A 19779-nucleotide genomic window follows, 5' to 3' on the forward strand; every position below is an offset into this window, starting at 1 on the left:
AAAGGGTCTTGGGGGCCTTCAGGAGTCCCCAGATTGTACTTTTGAGAACTGCTATGTTAAAGTGTACTTATTTTTTACTAAGAAGTTATATTTAATGAATAAACATTAATGGATTAAGATAAAATAGAATTACAAAAATTGCGTTTCTCTCTAATTATATACTATTAGAGAAAATACAGTGAAGCTTCCTAATAGTTAAAAAGTATGAAATAATTCACATTCACTTGGAAGACACATTTATTTTTTAAAAATTAACTTACAGGCCTTCTGTCTTTATTTTTTATAATACTTTGCATTTCAGAAATGTTTGAGCTGTAAATATTTTGTAAGTCTAAGTGCACTAAAATATTACCAATTTTTTGTAAGTATTTCTACTAAGTTTCTTTATGTTAAAAATAAATGACATTTTAAATCAAAAAAAAAATTAACTTACAGGGGAGAATGAGCTGAGGGAACTCAGCTCTTAAATCTATAGACTAAATACTGTAAAAAGAATACAGTATCAGTTATAGCCATCTTTAGATATTATATAGAATTTGAAAGCCAGTAATACCAAAGAAAATAATACTGTTTTCAAAGGAATAATAAGTTTACCCACTTAGATTTGAAAATGTATTACCAAGTATATGTAATCAAAATGGAGAAGTACATTGAATTGATTACTACAATAACCTCATAAAAATTAACAGTAACACAGTGGTGGGAGAAAAATCTCATTTGATATTTCTTTTAAACAATAGATTTAAAGTATTGACAATAATTCTCTTGATTTGTGCTACATAGAATCAATTGCAGTAAATTTCATATAGGTCAGAGCACTGTCCAAAAAGTTTAGAAGAATATCTTTTTGGCCCGTTTATCTCAGTTTTGATGGGGGGAGATATACTCCTGGGTATTTTTCCAAAATACAGGATACCATCAAAATAAGATTAATGTGAAAATGGAACTTGTCATTAGTCTACTGTAATATTATATTTAAATAGAATTAAGATAATAGGGAAAAGATGGCCTATATAAATGTTAAAAGTTTGTTACCAAAAATATTTAATGTATTGCTACATTGTGGCAGAAACAGGTACAGACATTTTATTTAACAAGAGGAAAGAGAATGTATGCCTCCATTATCAATGAAATATAAATTAAATTTAACATATAATTGTGAAGCTTGCAATGTTTGCATGACTTTTAGAAAAGAAAAGCTTTTGTGTTTTGCATAAGTAAAAATGTAAGAGCATAAGAAATTATATATCTTGTTAAAGGTAAATATGACAACATGAAATAGTTACATCTTTTTCTTTGTTCCATTTTATGAACAGAACTTGTATAACTCAAAAACAATATAATTTGTGTAAGAACAAAAGTCCTGTAACAAAAAGGAAGTTGTTTAAGTTATTTTAGAAGAAAAATAATAGTTTGCTCTAATTATTTTCTCCTTAAAGAAACAAGGCCCAACTAATCCAATGCTATTTCATCTTGTTCGAGATGTCAAACAGGTAAGAGATTATTTTTGTTTTCAAAAAATGTTATTTTAAAAAAGTCATTTATACTTCATCTGTTTCTAGAAAGCATTTCAGTGCATCTTGAAATTAGCAATAAAGTGACTTTTTTTAGATCGAGATTAAAATAAGGGATACATTTGTAGTAATACAGGAGTAAAGAGCATAATGTATCAGAAATCAAGAGAAAGGGAAGTTTATGAAATTAAGACCTGAGCTTCTAGTCATCCAGGATACAGTATGATGAATTTCTTAATGCTCATTTGTTCATAAAGGAAGGTCTTCTTTCTCTGTGTTAAGAAGAAATTTGTTCCCTGGGCATGTAAAGGACATTGAGAGAAACACAGATTGGTGATCTTCAGTGGCAGATTTTGCCAATAAAAAGGCTGAAAATGTTCTTTCTGTGTGTGTCTTTCTCCCGCCCACCCCTCCACCATCTCTGTCTCTCTCCCTCTTCCCCCTTCTTTTATATTCAGTATTGGTAGTGATTTCATATGTAAGGCTCTCATATAGTCTGAAGCCATTCTGTGACAACTAAATTTGATACACTGATATTCCTCTTCTTTTCTACTGAATTCTCTGTGAATTAATAGTTTTAAACACTTATTTAAAAATTATAACAATTTAAACTATCGATATCCGATAGTTTTATTTCCCTTGATGAAAAAGTACTCATATTTAGTTAATTGAATTATTTCTAAAGTTTCTGAACTGAAATGCTTTCCTTCTAGAATTCTTCATTCAAATGTTTTACTTGCCATTAAGTGTGAGTGAGTATACTATTAAAAAATGGAAAATTGATAGAAATGTCATTTTCTGTGTTTTGTAATATGTTTAATACTAAACTAACATTTCATAGAAAGAAATTAGACTTTGTCATACTTAAAATTTTTTAATTTTTTTCCATGTGCTTTTCTTTGTAACTTTATTGAAATGTATTTCACATACCATAACATTCATCCATGTGAAGTGTATATATATAGTTCAGTGACTTTCTATATTCAGGGTAGTGCCACCGTCACCACAATTTTAGAGTATTTACAATACCCCCCAAAGTGACTTCATACCCATTAGCAGTCTCTCCCCATTCCTCCCGCCCTAAGCAACTGTTAATTCTTTTCTATCTCTGTGGATTTTCCTATTCTGCACAGTTCACATTAATTTTTGTTTGTTTTGTTTAAGTAACTAAAGCTTTCTTTTTTTTTTTTTCTTCCCAGAAAGCTTGAATAATGAGGGAGACCTTCAGTCCGGGGATTTCTTAAACACATTTGCATTATGATTTACTTATGTGGTTTAGCAGAACTATAGTTGTTAATTCTGGGAACCTCACATAGGAGATTTGTTATATGTTAACTTCTTTTACATTGATGACTATAATAATAAGCCCAGTTTTTCTACTTGCATAAGTGAAAAATCCTGAAGTAAAAGCAGTAATTGAATATTTTCTAATTCAAATTAATGAGTTTTCTAAGAGTTATTTGTATAGCTTGAGAAATTGCTTATCTTTTTTTAGATAACTCACATTATTTTCCTTAAATTAAGTATTTCTCATACAAGTGAATTCATAACATAAGGGTATTTGTCAGAAATAAAAAAAAAAACTAAAATATCATACCTGACATCCTTAATCATAGAGCATATTTTGAGGTTGCTTAAGATGAAATAAAAACAAAAATCTTGTATTTAAGATGAAAATATGTCTTTTGATTAGTTTTTAAATTAGCGATCTAAAGAATATAGGTATCTAGAAATTAGAAACTTCACAGATGCAGCCAAAATATAAAAAGTGTAAGCATTTTAAAAAGTCCTAAGTTCATGAAGTTATAATTAGGGAAATGAAAAGAATGGTGATGGTGTAAGAGGGCACAATTGGTTAATATATATAACTCATGTGATGATTAAACCCTTTAACCAATAATTCATTCTGAAACTGTCTTTCCAAAGTCACAAATGGCTTATGTTCCAAAAGTTCATCTGTAAATTGATGCCCTGGGAAAATGAAGTTTTATCTCTGAACAGTTATAGGTGACAGTTGAATTCTAGTCAAGGCTATAAAAACGTGTAATCTACAATATGGCCAATATAATTTTGGTTAAAAATATTTATAAGTATTAATGGGCCCCTCAGGAAACATTTATAGCATTATTTATGCAGGAAAATGCAACTTATGTGCCACGGTGAAACAGAATACTTGGCACTTAGAGGTTTCTTTGCCTGTGTGTGTGAAGTATTAGTACAGTGGAGAGATCAAATTATCTTCCTGTTGTAAGCCATACTCCTGTCCTGAGCCACACCGTTGGGACTTCAAAACTTCAGAATCTCTCTTCTTACAAAAGGAAACAGAAACAAGTCACTCCCTTCTTCTGTAAAGGTAGCTGCTGGCAACTCCAGCTTCCTGTAACAAGTAAACATTTGTTATTTTGGAGAGTAGTAGGCACATTTCTAGGCATGGCATGGAAATATTGAGAAATACTATTTTGTCTTTTTAAAACTAATGCTTTGTTTTCAGGGAAATCTTCCTCCAGGATATAAGATCACTCTAATTGATATAGGACTTGTTATTGAATATCTTATGGGAGGAACCTACAGATGCACCTACACTCGGAAACGTTTTCGATTAATATATAATAGTCTTGGTGGAAATAATCGGGTATGTAATATTTGAGGGGAAGTCTATAGATGTGCTTTAAAATGAACTTACACACTTTAAAAGTTAAAAGTTACTTAGAATGGTAAAAGTGGGATTGCCTTAAAAACATGAGATTTTAAACTAAGAGTACTTAGAAATATTTTGTAATTGAAATCCTGAAGAAGCTATATTTTTTTTGGTGTGCATACACACATATATTTATATATACATACATGAGTAAAAACTGATTTTTATAGCATATTTAAATCTATAAAATCTAATAAGCTTTTGTTTTCAGAGGTCTGGCAGAAATACCTCCAGCAGCACTCCTCAATTGCGAAAGAGTCAGGAATCTTTTGGCAATAGAGCAGATAAAAAGGAAAAAATGAGGCATAATCATTTCATTAAAACAGCACAGCCCTACCGACCAAAGGTATATTTGTTTAAATATTACCCTTTCTGGCTTTCGCATTTTGTTCTTTCTAAATTACTTAGTATTATGAGGCAAAAAACTACTTGTTTTAGTAAGAATTATCTTTTGTTTTTAGATATGGTGTTATATCCTTGATTCTTCATTTTCCTATATGCCAAAAGATATTCATTGTTAGTTAATGATTGTTATTTTTTAGTATTTAACTATGATAATGACCAAAATTTTTAGATGTTTTGATTATTGCTTAACTGCCTCCTTTTATTCCATATTTACTTGATTAACAACATGCAAGACAGGTGTTATCCAAACTTTCCTTTCATTAATACTGTGTTTTATCGGATATTAGTTGAAATATTTAGGCCCTTTCTTTAATCTTGGAAAACTTTGTTGCAAAGACATTTTTTTGGAAATGACATTTCTATAAAATGAATAGCTATAATAAAAATCAAGTATGTAAAATTTATACTATTTTGATTTGTGCAGCTGTATGAAATTGAAGAATAAAGGGTATTTTATTAAAATTCTCACATGAATGTCATATGGCCTTATTTTGATGAGCCTTATAACATTTATTTTCTCTTAAAGATTGATACAGCTGTGGAAGAAGGAAAGAAGAAAAGAACCAAAGATGAAATTGTAGATATTGATGATCCAGAAACCAAGCGCTTTCCTTATCCACTTAATGAACTGCTAATTTGGGCTTGCCTTATGAAGAGGCAGGTCATGGCCCGTTTTTTGTGGCAGCATGGTGAAGAATCAATGGCTAAAGCATTAGTTGCCTGTAAGATCTATCGTTCAATGGCATATGAAGCAAAGCAGAGTGACCTCGTAGATGATACTTCAGAGGAATTGAAACAATATTCCAAGTAAGTTACATTTTATCATTTGAAACATTTTAAAATACAAAATAGATGGGGTTTAAGTGGAGATTATAGTGCCATGCACTAATTAGGTTATGTATTATAATTTTACTGGAAAGATTAAGAGAAACCCACTTTCTAAATGTTTAAGTTTTTTTTAAAAAACGCAGAAAGAAACTTTGCTGCCTAGGCACGTATATTGTTTGCAGTTCAAGAGTTAAATATCTCAACAAGAAAGAAGAAATGCCAGAAATCATTTTAATAATTAGTTGTACATAATAGCAATTAGATTAGGAAAAGTTCCATTTGAAGTGGTAGGGAAAGGAAGAAAGTGAGGTTTGAGCTGTAGTCTAAGGAAATAAATTTAATTCAGCTGGAAGGGCATTTCAGATGGTGGGACTACATATGTAGAAGAATAAAATAGTTCACAAGTTTTACAGTCTACTTAGGGGAGTAATAGAATATTTAGCTAGAAAGGTAGTTTGTAGGAAGCTTTATAATAGAGAATAGGACCACCCTCCCCCAAAATGGGCTGTCTTTGGAAGAGAGTAAGAGTTGTTACTGGAAATAACTCAAATAGAGATCCTGTGATCATGTTACCAGGGATTTAACATTAAGATGTTCTTCATATTAGGTTAGTCCCTATTCATATTATTCTTCCTCTCTACTGGGTACCAGCCCTCTTCTATGTTTGAAATATTATATAGAGACTTTCTGAACAGAGCATCTGAATATTGTCAGTTTTGGTTTCCTGTGAGTCTATAGGTTTATTTCTAGGACCAGGGGAAAGTGCTCCGGAGTCACATTTTCAGTCTTGTTCCTAAAGTGGCATATTTTAATATTTTGTGATTTTCACATAGTAGTGGATGTCTGAAAACGTAGGGCTACTATGATTCTGATGCCTCACAATTCCCTAAGTGTGTGTGTGAAAATATTAAAAACTGGAACATGTTATGAATGACTTAAGGATAATGGTTTAAAACTGCAATTTGGTAATCTGGATATGTTTTGGCTTTTATCTTTTGATAGTGATTTTGGTCAACTGGCAGTTGAATTATTAGAACAATCCTTCAGACAAGATGAAACCATGGCTATGAAATTGCTCACTTATGAACTGAAAAATTGGAGTAATTCCACCTGTCTTAAGTTAGCAGTTTCTTCAAGACTTAGACCTTTTGTAGCCCATACCTGTACACAAATGTTGTTATCTGATATGTGGATGGGAAGGCTGAATATGAGGAAAAATTCCTGGTACAAGGTATACCTTAGAAATAATTTAATATAAAGTGTGTGATTAGATAAAAAAGAACAGCGGAATTAGCTCAGCTGTATAGTAAAATGCCTTGATTTGTGAGGGTGGTAGGGGTTGTGGTGTTGGCATTTTATCCCTCTTAGTCTTCACTCTGAATCCTTTTCAGGTGTGGTGTATAGTGATTGTTTCCCCAGTCTGAGCCAGAAGCATGAGAGCAACAAATGGGAGTATTGGCATTTATAGCAGCCATGAAAAAAAAGTTGTTGCTTTATGAAAAGATGATTCCGAAATTCTAAAATTCAGGACCTGTCTACTGACTTAATAATCTGTTACTTTTAATTTGCTTGAAGTATATTGGATCTGCTCGGTTTTTATGGTTAAAAATTGGGGTAAAATGTTGTCTGGTACTTTCAGTTTCATTAGTGAGAGATTTTACTTTAAACTTTCCTTTTTGTTATTTTATGTCTGAAAAAAGGTATAGAAATATAGAAGGCAGAAATCAGGCAAGTAGTTTAATCACTGATCATTGTAAGTGGATAATAAATACTGATCATATACTAAAAATAATGGTGAAGGATTAACCCTGATATACAATTATAATAGAAACCCTGACACACAATTATAATTTCTTTGTGCTTGAGGATTTTGCAGGTAATACATAAAATTTTAGAAATAAACATTTTTGTTTATAGAGGCACAAGCTGAGTAATCACGTTCTGACATGGAGCACTTGCAGAGAGATTTAGGATAAAATTAAGCACATATTAACTTTATAAGGCTTACATTTTATTTAGAACAAATTGTAACCTGATTTTTTAACAGGACAAGTGTATAATAATTATTAAATCTTTTCTATACCCTTATATCATAATACTCAAATGTTTTGTTACTCTTTAAAGCAATTCAACCTGGCCTCTTTATATATAAGTAAAATGTGAAGTTTTTGTCTTTTCCCTGCACCACCAGGGGCAAAATGGCTAACTAATAATCAGGAGATTGTATACCTTTTTATTGCTTTTATTATATTCTTGAAGGCCATTAATTTTAAAATGTAAACTTCTGTGTTTCTAAAATTTTTAGGTCATACTAAGCATTTTAGTTCCACCTGCCATATTAATGTTAGAATATAAAACTAAGGCTGAAATGTCTCATATTCCACAATCTCAAGATGCTCATCAAATGACAATGGAAGATAGTGAGAACAACTTTCAAAACATAACAGAAGAGATTCCCATGGTAAGGAGGAGAGAAAATTTAAAGTAAATATAAATTTGTTGTGAATAAATGTACAATAAGTGTTCTCTTTATTTTAGGAAGTATTTAAAGAAGTAAGAATATTGGACAGGAATGAAGGGAAGAATGAATTGGAGATACAAATAAAATCAAAAAAGCTTCCAATCACACGGAAGTTTTATGCCTTTTATCATGCACCAATTGTAAAATTCTGGTTTAACACGGTATGATTTTTTTTATTGAAGTATAATTGATACTGTATGTTACAGTGTATAACATAGTGATTCACAATTTTAAAGGTTATACTCCATTTATAAAATTATAAGATATTGACTATAGTCCCCATGTTGTACAGTATATCCTTGTAGCTTATTTTATACCTAATAGCTTGTACTTCTTAATCCCCTACCTTTATATTGCCCTTCCCCCACTTCCCTCTCCCCACTGGTAACCACTAGTTTGTTCTCTATATCTGTGAGTCTGCTTCTTTTTTGTTATATTCACTAGTTTGTTGTATTTTTAAGATTCCACGTATAAGTGATATCATACAATACTTGTCTTTCTCTGTCTGACTTCACTTAAGATAATACCCTCCAAGTCCATCCATATTGCTGCAAATGGCAAAACTTCATTCTTTTAATGGCTGAGTAGTATTCCATTGTATATATTTACCACATCTTCTTTGTCCATTCATCTGCTGATGGACACTTAGGTTGCTTCCATATCTTAGCAATTGTAAATAATGCTGCTGTGAACATTGGGGTGCATGTATCTTTTTGAATTAGTAACATGGTATATTTTAAAATTGAGCAAAAATTGTTTTTACCACATTAAAAACCATTGTTTTATTAATTAACATATTAAGTTCACACATGGTCTAAATAAACCTTTAACAATCCATCTATGATTCTCTGTCAAAATACAGATTACAGTAATTCAGAAGAATTCTTGTTCTTTGGATAGAATGATCTGAGAATTGTGATTTTTTTGATTTACACAAACATGTATGTACAGTAAACATGGATGTACAGTAATTTTATAACTTCTTATGGAAGGGTTACCTATATTTTTCTTAGTTATTGATGAAGATGTATTTGTTTCAAATATGCCAACTAATATTCATGACTTCTGTCTGTTGATTTAATGAATGTTTATCAAGATTTCAATGAATTAACATCCTTTTATCCTAAAAGCAAATGGTCACAACTATTTAAAATTTACAGTGATCCTCTGTCTTTTTTTTTTTTTTTTTTTTTTTTTTTGCGGTATGCGGGCCTCTCGCTGTTGCGGCCTCTCCCGTTGCGGAGCACAGGCTCCGGACGCGCAGGCCCAGCGGCCACGGCTCACGGGCCCAGCCGCTCCGCGGCACGTGGAATCCCCCCAGACCGGGGCACGAACCCGCGTCCCCTGCATCGGCAGGCGGACTCTCAACCACTGCGCCACCAGGGAAGCCCCGATCCTCTGTCTTTAATACAAAGAATGATTCCCTGAACACTTAACTAATGGTGATCTATAGGAATGATTTAAATCAATGACAGATGTCATCTCCATTTAGATTTTCATTGTACATTTTACATTACAGGCTCTTTAAACATCCATGGAGTAGTAAAAATAAATGATTGCTACCTAATATTATTTTCAAATAATCTCAAATAATGCCAATATAAAAAAGATGCTGATAATAATTACACCTGCCCAAACATCATTCCCTGTGATCCTGTGATCAATACCACAAACAAATTTTATAAGTGTTTTAACTTTAGATTATTTTCTGTAATATTCTCAATTAGAGTAACGCCAGAAAAGTTATTGACTTTAATGCTTTCTACTATGTATTCTGATATTTATTTAGATTTGATTTTTGATTAAGTACTTTCACATTTTTTTTCATCATTCAAGTTTCTTTCCACTGTGAACTCTTCAGGTGTTTTCTGAAGTATATATTTAGGACTGATGTCTTTCATCACTTATTACATTTGTAGGGTTTCTCTCCACTATGGATTCTCTGATGTTGAGTGAGGTAACAGCTCTGGTTGAAGGCTTTGTCACATTCTCTACATTTGTACGTTTTTTGCTATTATGTTTTTTTTTCTACTTTTTCTACTGTTACTTTCTGGTGTTCTTGAGAGCCAGTTAAAGGCTTTGCCACATTTGCTACATTTGTAAGGTTTCTTTCCAGTATGAGATCTCTGGTGAATAAGATATGAATGCTGATTAAAGGTACTGCCACATTCTGTACTTGAGTAAGTCTTCTCTGCAGTGTGAATTATCTGATGCTGCTTAAGATTTGAGCCCTGGGTAAAGGCTTTGCCACATTCTTTACATCTGTATCGTTTCTCCCCAGTATGAATTCTCTGATGTTGAGTACATTTTGAGCACCATTTGAAGGCTTTTCCACAGTCTTTACATTTATAAAGTTTCCCTCCAGTATGAATTTTCCTTTGTCTACTTAGATTTAATGATTGAGTAAAGACTTTCCTACATTTATTACACCTGTAATATTCCTCTCTAGTATGAATACTCTGATGTTGAGTAAGTTGATGCTGAAGACTGATTAAAACCTTTATCACATTCACTACATTTGTAAGTCTTCTCTCCAATATGAATCCTCTTATATGTAGTAATATTTGAGCTTTGATAAAAGACATTCCTGTATTTATTACTTTTAGAATGGTTTTCTGAAAATTCAGTGCCCTGATGTTTCATAAGACTTGAGTCTCGGTCAAAGTTATTGTCTGATTCAATGCAGGGATAGCTTGTTGTTCCATTATAAATGCTGTTTTAGTTATTGAAAAATAGAGCTCTTGGTTAAGACCTTACACAGTTTATTGCAGTTTAAATTTCCAAGTCGACAACTTTCATGTTTTCCCAGCAGCATTTTTTGGAATAAATCTTCTGTGCCTACTTTGTGGTCATCAAAATCTGGGTGTCATAAGAAGACATAGTTGGGTATGTGGCTACTGTCTCCATTCCTTTCACATCCTAGAGATCCTTTTTTTGCTCCAAAAAGGTGACCAGATCCCTATAGCTCTCTAACATCTGTCCCTGTACAATTCCCATTGATCAAAGTCCAGTCATTCCCACTCCTCTTGAGAGAAATCTATGGCCACATCTTGGAATGTCAGCAGTCCCTGAGAAGCTGCCATTTTCTCCTGTTCTTCCTCCTGCTCTGGGTTGTTTTTTCATCAATATTATGTTGAATAAACACATCAGCATCTTGAGAATATACCTTCAAAGGTGTCAGCACACCCTCACCAGCTCCTACCTACAAGCCAAACTTTCATAGTTGACTCTGAAATGCTGAAAAGGCCAATTTCTCCCATGCTTTGTCTCAGGAGAAACACAGGAATAACCAGCTCCTGGCCTTTAAAAATGCTTTGCTGAAACCCTTTCAGGAGTTTGGGTTTTTGGGGGCATGAGCCACCAGTCTCCTTGCATTGCCCTGCAATAAACCTTTCTCTGCTCCAAACTCCAACATTTAGGTATTATTTGGCTGGGGCTGTGGCCGCAGTGGGCGCCCGCCCCCCACCCCCAGTTTGGGGCACCCCCTCCAGGAACCCGCTAGGGGTGGGGCCGTGCATTCTGCTCCCTCCCCCAAGTGACTGAGGGCGGAGCGGCCCCACCGCCACTGCCCCCCACCCCCCGCCCGGAATGGAGCTGGAGCCCAGGTCCCCGCAGAGCCAGCAAAATGTTTTGAAAAGATAGGCTTTAAGGGTACCTTTGGTTTAGAGTCCATACTAATCTTGATATGACTTAGATCACTGGAAATCCATTTTCCACTTAAAAGAATAGTACGTTCTCTGATACACAATTATAATTTCTTAATGCTTTTGGATTTTGCAGATAATGTTAAAATTTTGGAAATAAACCTTTTTGCAGTGTTAGTTGATGGTGAAAAGTAATCTAGATTATTCATATAGTTTTATTTTTCAGTGGTATGATAGCTTATTTCTTTAATCATAGTACATGTTTGGTTATCTGTCACATAATTGGTTTTTCCCTTGCCAGTGGAAGAACAAATTTTACTACCAGGTTAAAGAGCATACATGTCCATAGAGGGATGGACTCCATCTGAGAAACACATGAGATTGGTGCCTACTTTTATCCAGGGGCTGAGTGAATGAGTTTTTACTCCCCAGGAAAACTTTTAAGTTGTTTTTGGTTTTTGTTGTCATGTTTGTTGTGTTTCATTTTCATCATTATCAGGCTTTTTTTGAATTGCCAAAGTATGCAAATGTTAGTTCTCTATTAGCTTTATGCTAACATGAACATTTGAGAATTTGTTCCTTCAACCGTTGCTTTCTCACCTACACACATGCCCATTAACCTGAGACTAAATTCATTACGCTTCCTTCCCAATACGAAAATTTTCTTGCTCCATCTTGTTCAGATGTTAAAATTGTAAATCTGAATTACCTAATATAATCCCCAAATTCTGTCTCCACTAATGGAAATAACATAGGTTTCATATGTTTGCATTCGTATGAACAACTATTTAAAAATGGACAATTCAGGTGGCTCTAGGAATTTCTTTTTTCTTTCCTTGCTTATTGCAGTTTACTCCTCTACTCCGCCATAGTTCAAATCAAAGATATGGCTTATTTTAAAACTGGTAGAGGCAAGGAAAACGATGAGAGAATTCTCAGCCACAATTGTTCAAGGGTCAGAGAGTCTGGGTTTTCCTCTGAAATGAAATGACTCTTCAGATGTTATTATATATTGTTCCTTATCATCTCCTTATAACCTTTCTTGTTAAGAGTCTCAAAGGTGGGATGTTCTCTTCCCTAGGGAGAATGTTTTCCATATTTGTTTACATTTCTTGGGATTCAACCTCAGTGATTGGGAGCTAAGAAAATATTGGGTTGGCCAAAAAATCTGTTGGGTCTTTTCTGTAAGATGGCTTTAGTACCGCTTAGTTGTCTTTAACTTCATTCGAAACAATTTTGTTAGGCTGTATTGTGACAGCTGTCATATCAGCATGCATTTTAAAAAAGCTTATCAAAATTGGTGAATTTTTGTGTAGCCATTTTAATATTGAAGACGGAAGAAAAACAACATTTTCAGCATATTATGTTTTATTGTTTCAAGAAAGGTAAAAACAACTGAAATGCAAAAAAAGATTTGTGCAGCGTATGGAGAAGGTGCTGTGACTGACTGAATATGTCAGAAGTGGTTTGCGAAGTTTCATGCTGGAGATTTCTTGCTGGACGATGCTTTGTGGTCGGGTAGACCAGTTGAAGTTGATAATGATCAAATCAAGACATTGAGAACAATCAACGTTATACCACATGGGAGATAGCTGACATATTCAAAATATCCAAATCAAGCGTTGAAAATCATTTGCACCAGCTTGGTTATGTTAATCACTTTGATGTTTGGATTCCACATAAGTGAAAAAAATCTTCTTGACCGTATTTCTGCATGTGATTCCCTACTTAAACGTAACGAAAACATTCCGTTTTTAAAACAAATTGTGACAGGCAATGAAAACTGGATACTGTACAATAATGTGGAATGGAAAAGATCGTGGGGCAAGTGAAATGAACCACCACCAACCACACCAAAGGCCAGTCTTCATCCAGAGAAGGCAATGTTGTGTATATGGTGGGATTGGAAGGGAGTCCTCTATGATGAGCTCCTTCCAGAAAACCAAACAATTAATTCCAACAAGTACTGCTCCCAATTAGACCAACTGAAAGCAGCACTCAATGAAAAGCTTCTGGAATTAGTCAACAGAAAATGCATAATCTTCCATCAGGATACCACAAGACCACATGTTTCTTTGATGACCAGTTAAGAACTCTTATGGCTTGGCTGAGTAGTTCTCATTCATCCGCCGTATTCACCAGACATTGCACATTCGGATTTCCATTTATTTTGGTCTTTGCAAACTTCTCTTAATGGAAAAAATTTCCATTCCCTGGGAGACTGTAAAAGGCATCTGGAACAGTTCTTTGCTCAAAAATGTAAAAATTTTGGGAAGATAGAATTATGAAGTTGCCTGAAAAATGGCAGAAGGTAGTGAAACAAAAGGGTGACTACGTTGTTCAATAAAGTTCTTGGTGAAAATGAAAAATGTGTCTTTTATTTTTACTTAAAAACCAAAGGAACTGTTTGGCTAATCTAATACCAGTTGTCTTTCTTAGGAATACTACTTGGTTGGGGGAAGGAGGAGCCACATATTATGTGTTTCTTGGTGATGGTGATGAAGTTCTATAGTATGATACTTGAGGTATAATGTAAGTTAAGTGAAATTATGTGGACTATACTGAGAACATAAACCTGGTATAAAATTCTTCCTATGAGAAGTACTAAAAAGTCAACTAAAGTCTAGAATAACACACTTTTACCTTGGGGACCATTTATAAATGGCTGATTGATAAATGCAATGTCTGCATGGAAGAAGAGTTACTTCTGAAACTTTTTTAATGATTGAAGCTGGGAGATACTTCACAGGGGCTCATTTCGTCTCTTTTTTTGTGTATGCTTGGAAATTTTCATAGTAAAGAAATTGTATTTTATAATAAATTTTATTCATATCTTGTATTTTCTTTTTTTTATTAGTTGGCATACTTAGGATTTCTGATGCTTTATACATTTGTCGTTCTTGTACAAATGGAACAGTTACCTTCAGTTCAAGAATGGATTGTTATTGCTTATATTTTTACCTATGCTATTGAGAAAGTCCGTGAGGTATGTCTTTAGTTTTTCCTACCAGTAACTTAGTGTATATATGGAGGGTGTTCGTTTTGTTTTGGTTATGTGTGTGGGTATGTGTTATTCATACCCACACACATAACCATGATGTAGGTGAGTAAATTCATATACCCACCTATATCACCCAGTAGGTGATGTTATTGAAGTATAGATTGTTTGGTTTTGCTGTTCTAAAAGTGATGGCCAAAGAATAGAGATTGTATGGTTAACTTTGTCACAATTACAAAGATAATGATTTGTCTCAAAAAATAGATTTGTTTTTGTCTTATTTCGTCAACATTCATATTTATGTTCTTTGCCATTCTCAAAAAGTATTAAATATATATATAGCCAATCAGGTAGATAAATTATAAGTATATTCTTACTTTGCTCTTAGGTTGTACTGCTCTAAAGTGTACTGTATTGCCCATTGAATTATCATTTAGATTTAGATCCCTATGTCCCTATGGCTATCAGAGTTTTCAGTTTAAAATTGTAAATTTTCTAATATACTGATTTTGGAAAAAAAGGTTTTTAAAAAATGTTTATACTTTCTGTTTAATCTAGTACCTATATAAATGTTGTTTTATAACACAGTTATTTAAATACATATGAATTATTTCATGTCTCTACATTTAGAGAATACATGAAATTGCAAAAATAGATAGAAGGCATTGTACTTCCCTCCCACTTAGGTATAATAGGAATTTAATAGCTTATGCATTTTAAATGCCTTTGAGTGCCACAGCCCATATGTTTATGAAATCTGTTGTTTTACTAACATGTTTGAAGAAATTAAGTTGTTAAATTGTGAAAGCAAGTTGCATATAATTTTTTTATTCATAAAACAGTTCTGCAAGGATTTATTAGATAGTAATAAAAGTGATTGCCTCTAGTGGGAAGGAGAATTAGTTGGCTAGGGGTGAAGAGTGGAAGGGAGACTTTTCAGTATTTACTTTTGATACACTATGATTTTGAAGCTGTAAATGTATTACCATTCCCCACAAAAAATTTAAAATATTTTTTATATTAAAGAGCTAAGTATAGCTACTTAAACCATTGAGTTGTTTACTTTCTGCAAATAAGGCACCTTTGGAAGATCCTACCTGGATATCCTAGTGTTGTTTCAGTGAAAAATAAAACAACTTTTGATAGGTATCTCACATTCGAAGTCTAGAGAATTGTGTTCTAATCCAGGATTTTCAGTGTCTTAGTTGGATGACCTTGGTTGAGCAGGTCATTTATTTGTGGGTATTTTTTTACTTTTTTTTCCCTTATATATAGAGAATGAGGATAAGAAGTATCTGTCTTTGATATCTTATTGAATTGTTTTGGTGATCAAATGCGAAGACAGTCAAAATACTTTGAAATATTAAGTGATATATAAAATTCTGCTCTGACAGTATAATTGAATTCTGGTATATGTTTTAATAGGAAGAAAGTGATGAAACCTTCTTTTTTTTTTTTTTTAAACCTGTAGATCTTTATGTCTGAAGCTGGAAAAATAAGCCAGAAGATTAAAGTGTGGTTTAGTGATTACTTCAATATCAGTGATACAATTGCCATAATTTCTTTCTTCATTGGATTTGGACTAAGATTTGGAGCAAAATGGAACTTTGAGAATGCATATGATAATCATGTTTTTGTGGCTGGAAGATTAATTTACTGTCTTAACATAATATTTTGGTATGTGCGTTTGCTAGATTTTCTAGCTGTAAATCAACAGGCAGGACCTTATGTAATGATGATTGGAAAAATGGTAAGTTGAGAGGTGTCTGATAATACTCATGGGTTTATTGATATTTTTTCTTAAAATCATAAAAATATGTTTTAATATAGTTTTACTTGAACCAGAGAATGATAGTTCATGTTTATTTGCCTCATATTGCAAATAGACCCATTCCTAAGGATATTAGCTTTTTTAAAATTTTATTTATTTACTTATTTGTTTGTTTGTTTTTGGCTGAGTTGGGTCTTTGTTGCTGCGCGTGGTCTTTCTCTAGTTGCAGTGAGCGGGGGCTATTCTTTGTTGTGATGTGCAGGCTTCTCATTGTGGTGGCTTCTCTTGTTGCAGAGCATGGACTCTAGGTGCACGGGCTTCAGTAGTTGTGGCATGTGGGCTCAGTGGTTGTGGCTCTCAGGCTCTAGAGTGCAGGCTTAGTAGTTGTGGCTCACAGGCTTTGTTGCTCTGTGTCATGTGGGATCTTCCCGGACCAGGGCTCGAACCTGTGTCCCCTGCATTGGCAGGTGGATTCTTAGCCACTGTGCCACCAGGAAAGCCCAGGATATTAACTTTTGAAGAAAATATTTGAGGGGATAAAGTTAGGAAACCTTATTTTATTTGTTTTCTCTTGAAATACTTTAATTTTTAAATGTTACTTGCTAGGGCTATTTGAAAAATAATGAACTTGCCAGCTCCAATCTATGAGTCTCTTTTCATCTTTACTACCACTACCCTAAACCCAATCTGTCATCATCTGGCACTGGCAGTAGTATAGTAATCCGTTTACTCACAAGCACTCTGGCCTGTCTTCAATCTATATTATAGCCAGAGTAATATTTCAAAATGCAAATCTGGATATGTCAGTTCTCCTTAAAAAAAAATCTTTTAATGATTTTGCATTACTGCTAGAAATCAGTGTACTTAATAATGAAACCCTTAAGCCTTGTCCAATTTGACTGTTGCTTTCCTTCCTTTCTTCCTCCCTCCTTCCCTTCTTCTCTCCCTCCCTCCCTTTAAATTTTGAGATAGTTACAGATTAACATGCAGTTGTAAGAAATAATATAGAGCGATTCTGTGTCCTCCTTACCTAGTTTCCTCCAGTAGTAACATCTTACTTGCTTTCTTAAGTCTCACCTCTTACCATTTTTGACCTCTTGTGTTCTAGTCACACAAACCTTTGTCTTTTTCCTTTAACACAGCCCCTATCAGAGAACCAATAGCTCATGTTCTTTCTGTGTAAAGTGATCACCCTCATCTACACTCATATCCTTAGCTTTTTTCATTAATTAACTTAGTTTTGTCCTCCAGATCTTGGCTTCAACATGTTTTTTTTCAGGGAAGCTTTTTTGATCTTTTTCAACTAGATCAAGTTTATTTGCTGTATAATTTTATAGGACCCATGTTTTTCCCTTCAGAATATTTATCTGTGTCTAACTATATTTTAAACTACATTCTTATTATATTATTTATATTCTCCTCTAGACTTTAAATTCCTTGGAGTAGAAAACTTGTCTGGTGTTGGTCACCTTTATATCTCTAGTATCTCAATACTTATCACTTTAGTAGATTCCTCCTTAGTAAATATTTGTTGGTTGGGTGGATAAAGCCATTTCAAGTAGGAAAAAAACAACATAAAAATACTGAACATTAATTGTATTTTCATAGGTTGGTAGTTAAGATTTTTTTCTCTTATTTTTATATCCTTAGCAGCAGATTATAAATTAAAAAAACTGTAATTGTTCACCAAGTAGTTTTTAATGTTTATTATATTTTCACTGTTATGCAAGACAGTGCAGATTGGTTATTAGGATATTGTCCCTGAACTTTGTGAAACCACATTTCTCTGTTTTGACTTTTATCAGTCCTGTAGTTATTTTTGACAGTTGCATAATCTAGCTTGAGGAGCCTATCCTATATAAAGTATTTTAGGAAATTATATGAGATATTAGTAAAACTATCAATGTGGTTTATTGATTAAGTTAATGAGTAGGGGATATAGGGATTCATGGAAAGAGAGAAATTTGTGGAGGTTTTTGTTAAAGCAATGGAATCTGAGCCATTCTTCAAAAGCTTGAGAGAGATGGGAGTAAAAAGGAACAGCCTGACTGGAAATTTTTTTGTGATAAGGTATAGTTTGTTAGCAAGTTGGATAGACAGGGCGTAGTAGCTTGGAGTATATAGAACATTGAAAACTAGGACTTTAGAGAAGAAAAATATAGGGGAAACCATTGAAGAGTTTTCCCCCCAATTTTTGATTTTTCTTTACCATTAAAAGAAGTAGGTCGACATTTCTCTGTCTTTCCTTATCATCTTGGAGTGACTTTTCAGTGTATGGATATTGAAAGCAGCTAGTCAGATTGTTCATTATGATGATTTTCAACCAGTGGGGTAGTCTGAAAAAGTCTCACAAGGGTTCCTCATGCTCAGTTCCAACCCACCACACTAATCTTGTCCCTTATTAATGCACTTTGCAAGATAATGCTAACTAAACAAATACTGTCAGTGGTTTATGTCTTCAGGTACCTCTTTCCTCCTATCTTTACTGATCCAGACTGTTTTAAAAATTTATATCCAGAACATCTAATCTTTTCCTGATATAATATGCCCAATATTTTGCTCTTTCCCATAGGCTTAACCAACTGGCAGGTTTTGTTTTTAAAATACAGATGTCAGGTTTAATGTGCAGTTTTTTATGCACTGAGCTGAAAAAATCTAAAAGGTACTGGGCCTACTCCTGCCATAAATTTGGGCCTACTCCTGCCATTAATTACTTTCGGTTTTCAGTTGAAAAAGGCAAACTCTATTATGCTTCTGTTGCTTTTGTGAAAGTAACTTTTCTTTCCTTATTCTAAAATTACTATTCATTGTAGAAAATTTTAGCAAGTGCAGACAAACTACCCTCCAGAGACATCCAGTATTAACAGTTTGGTGTATACCTTTCCATCCTTCAAGACATGTATATGAATACATGTGTTTATTTGTGTCAGACTTCACACGAATAAATGTATATAATAGTTTTATCGAAGTGGGCTCATTATGTGTATGCTGTTTCTCAGTTCTTTTTAAAATTGGTCTTCTAGATTAAATTTATCTTTTAAGTAACCCCACTAGCTCACAGGATTATCAGCATTGCTTTGCATCATGAAGACAAAATTTTTACATTTTTTGAATACAGAGTTTCATTATTATACTTGATTTTCCGCACTACACATTTTCCCTCTAGGAGAGTGTATCCTACTCTCCCCAGTTAAGAATTACTGGTTTATTATTTGTCACATCAAAGAAGTACTTATTATTCATCCATTTTGCATTCTTTCATGAAGTAGTGATATTTCCAGGAAAAGTTAGGGGAGTTAAGGTTTTGGGGGAGGAACTGGTCTTAGCCTAACGTTTTAGGGCAAAAAACCGCTCTAGCTCTCATTGTCTACCAGATTATTTAGTGACTTAGTGTTATTGG

The 19779-nt window shown here is 33.6% G+C and overlaps 1 protein-coding gene across 1 annotated transcript in view; it reads left to right on the forward strand.

Moving 5' to 3' along the window:
- TRPM7 (transient receptor potential cation channel subfamily M member 7) overlaps positions 1-19779 on the forward strand; it is a 125040-nt gene that overhangs the window by 66508 nt on the left and 38753 nt on the right. The window contains exons 13-21 of the mRNA XM_007455525.1: positions 1440-1493; positions 4006-4146; positions 4424-4558; positions 5144-5424; positions 6448-6676; positions 7751-7906; positions 7984-8127; positions 14468-14596; positions 16080-16358. Of these exons, the coding sequence (XP_007455587.1) occupies positions 1440-1493; positions 4006-4146; positions 4424-4558; positions 5144-5424; positions 6448-6676; positions 7751-7906; positions 7984-8127; positions 14468-14596; positions 16080-16358 (1548 nt within the window). The remainder of the gene's footprint in view (positions 1-1439; positions 1494-4005; positions 4147-4423; positions 4559-5143; positions 5425-6447; positions 6677-7750; positions 7907-7983; positions 8128-14467; positions 14597-16079; positions 16359-19779) is intronic.

The sequence above is a fragment of the Lipotes vexillifer genome, unplaced genomic scaffold (assembly GCF_000442215.2).
Source record: "Lipotes vexillifer unplaced genomic scaffold, Lipotes_vexillifer_v1.1 scaffold24, whole genome shotgun sequence".
In the NCBI taxonomy this organism is placed as follows: Eukaryota; Metazoa; Chordata; class Mammalia; order Artiodactyla; family Lipotidae; genus Lipotes; species Lipotes vexillifer.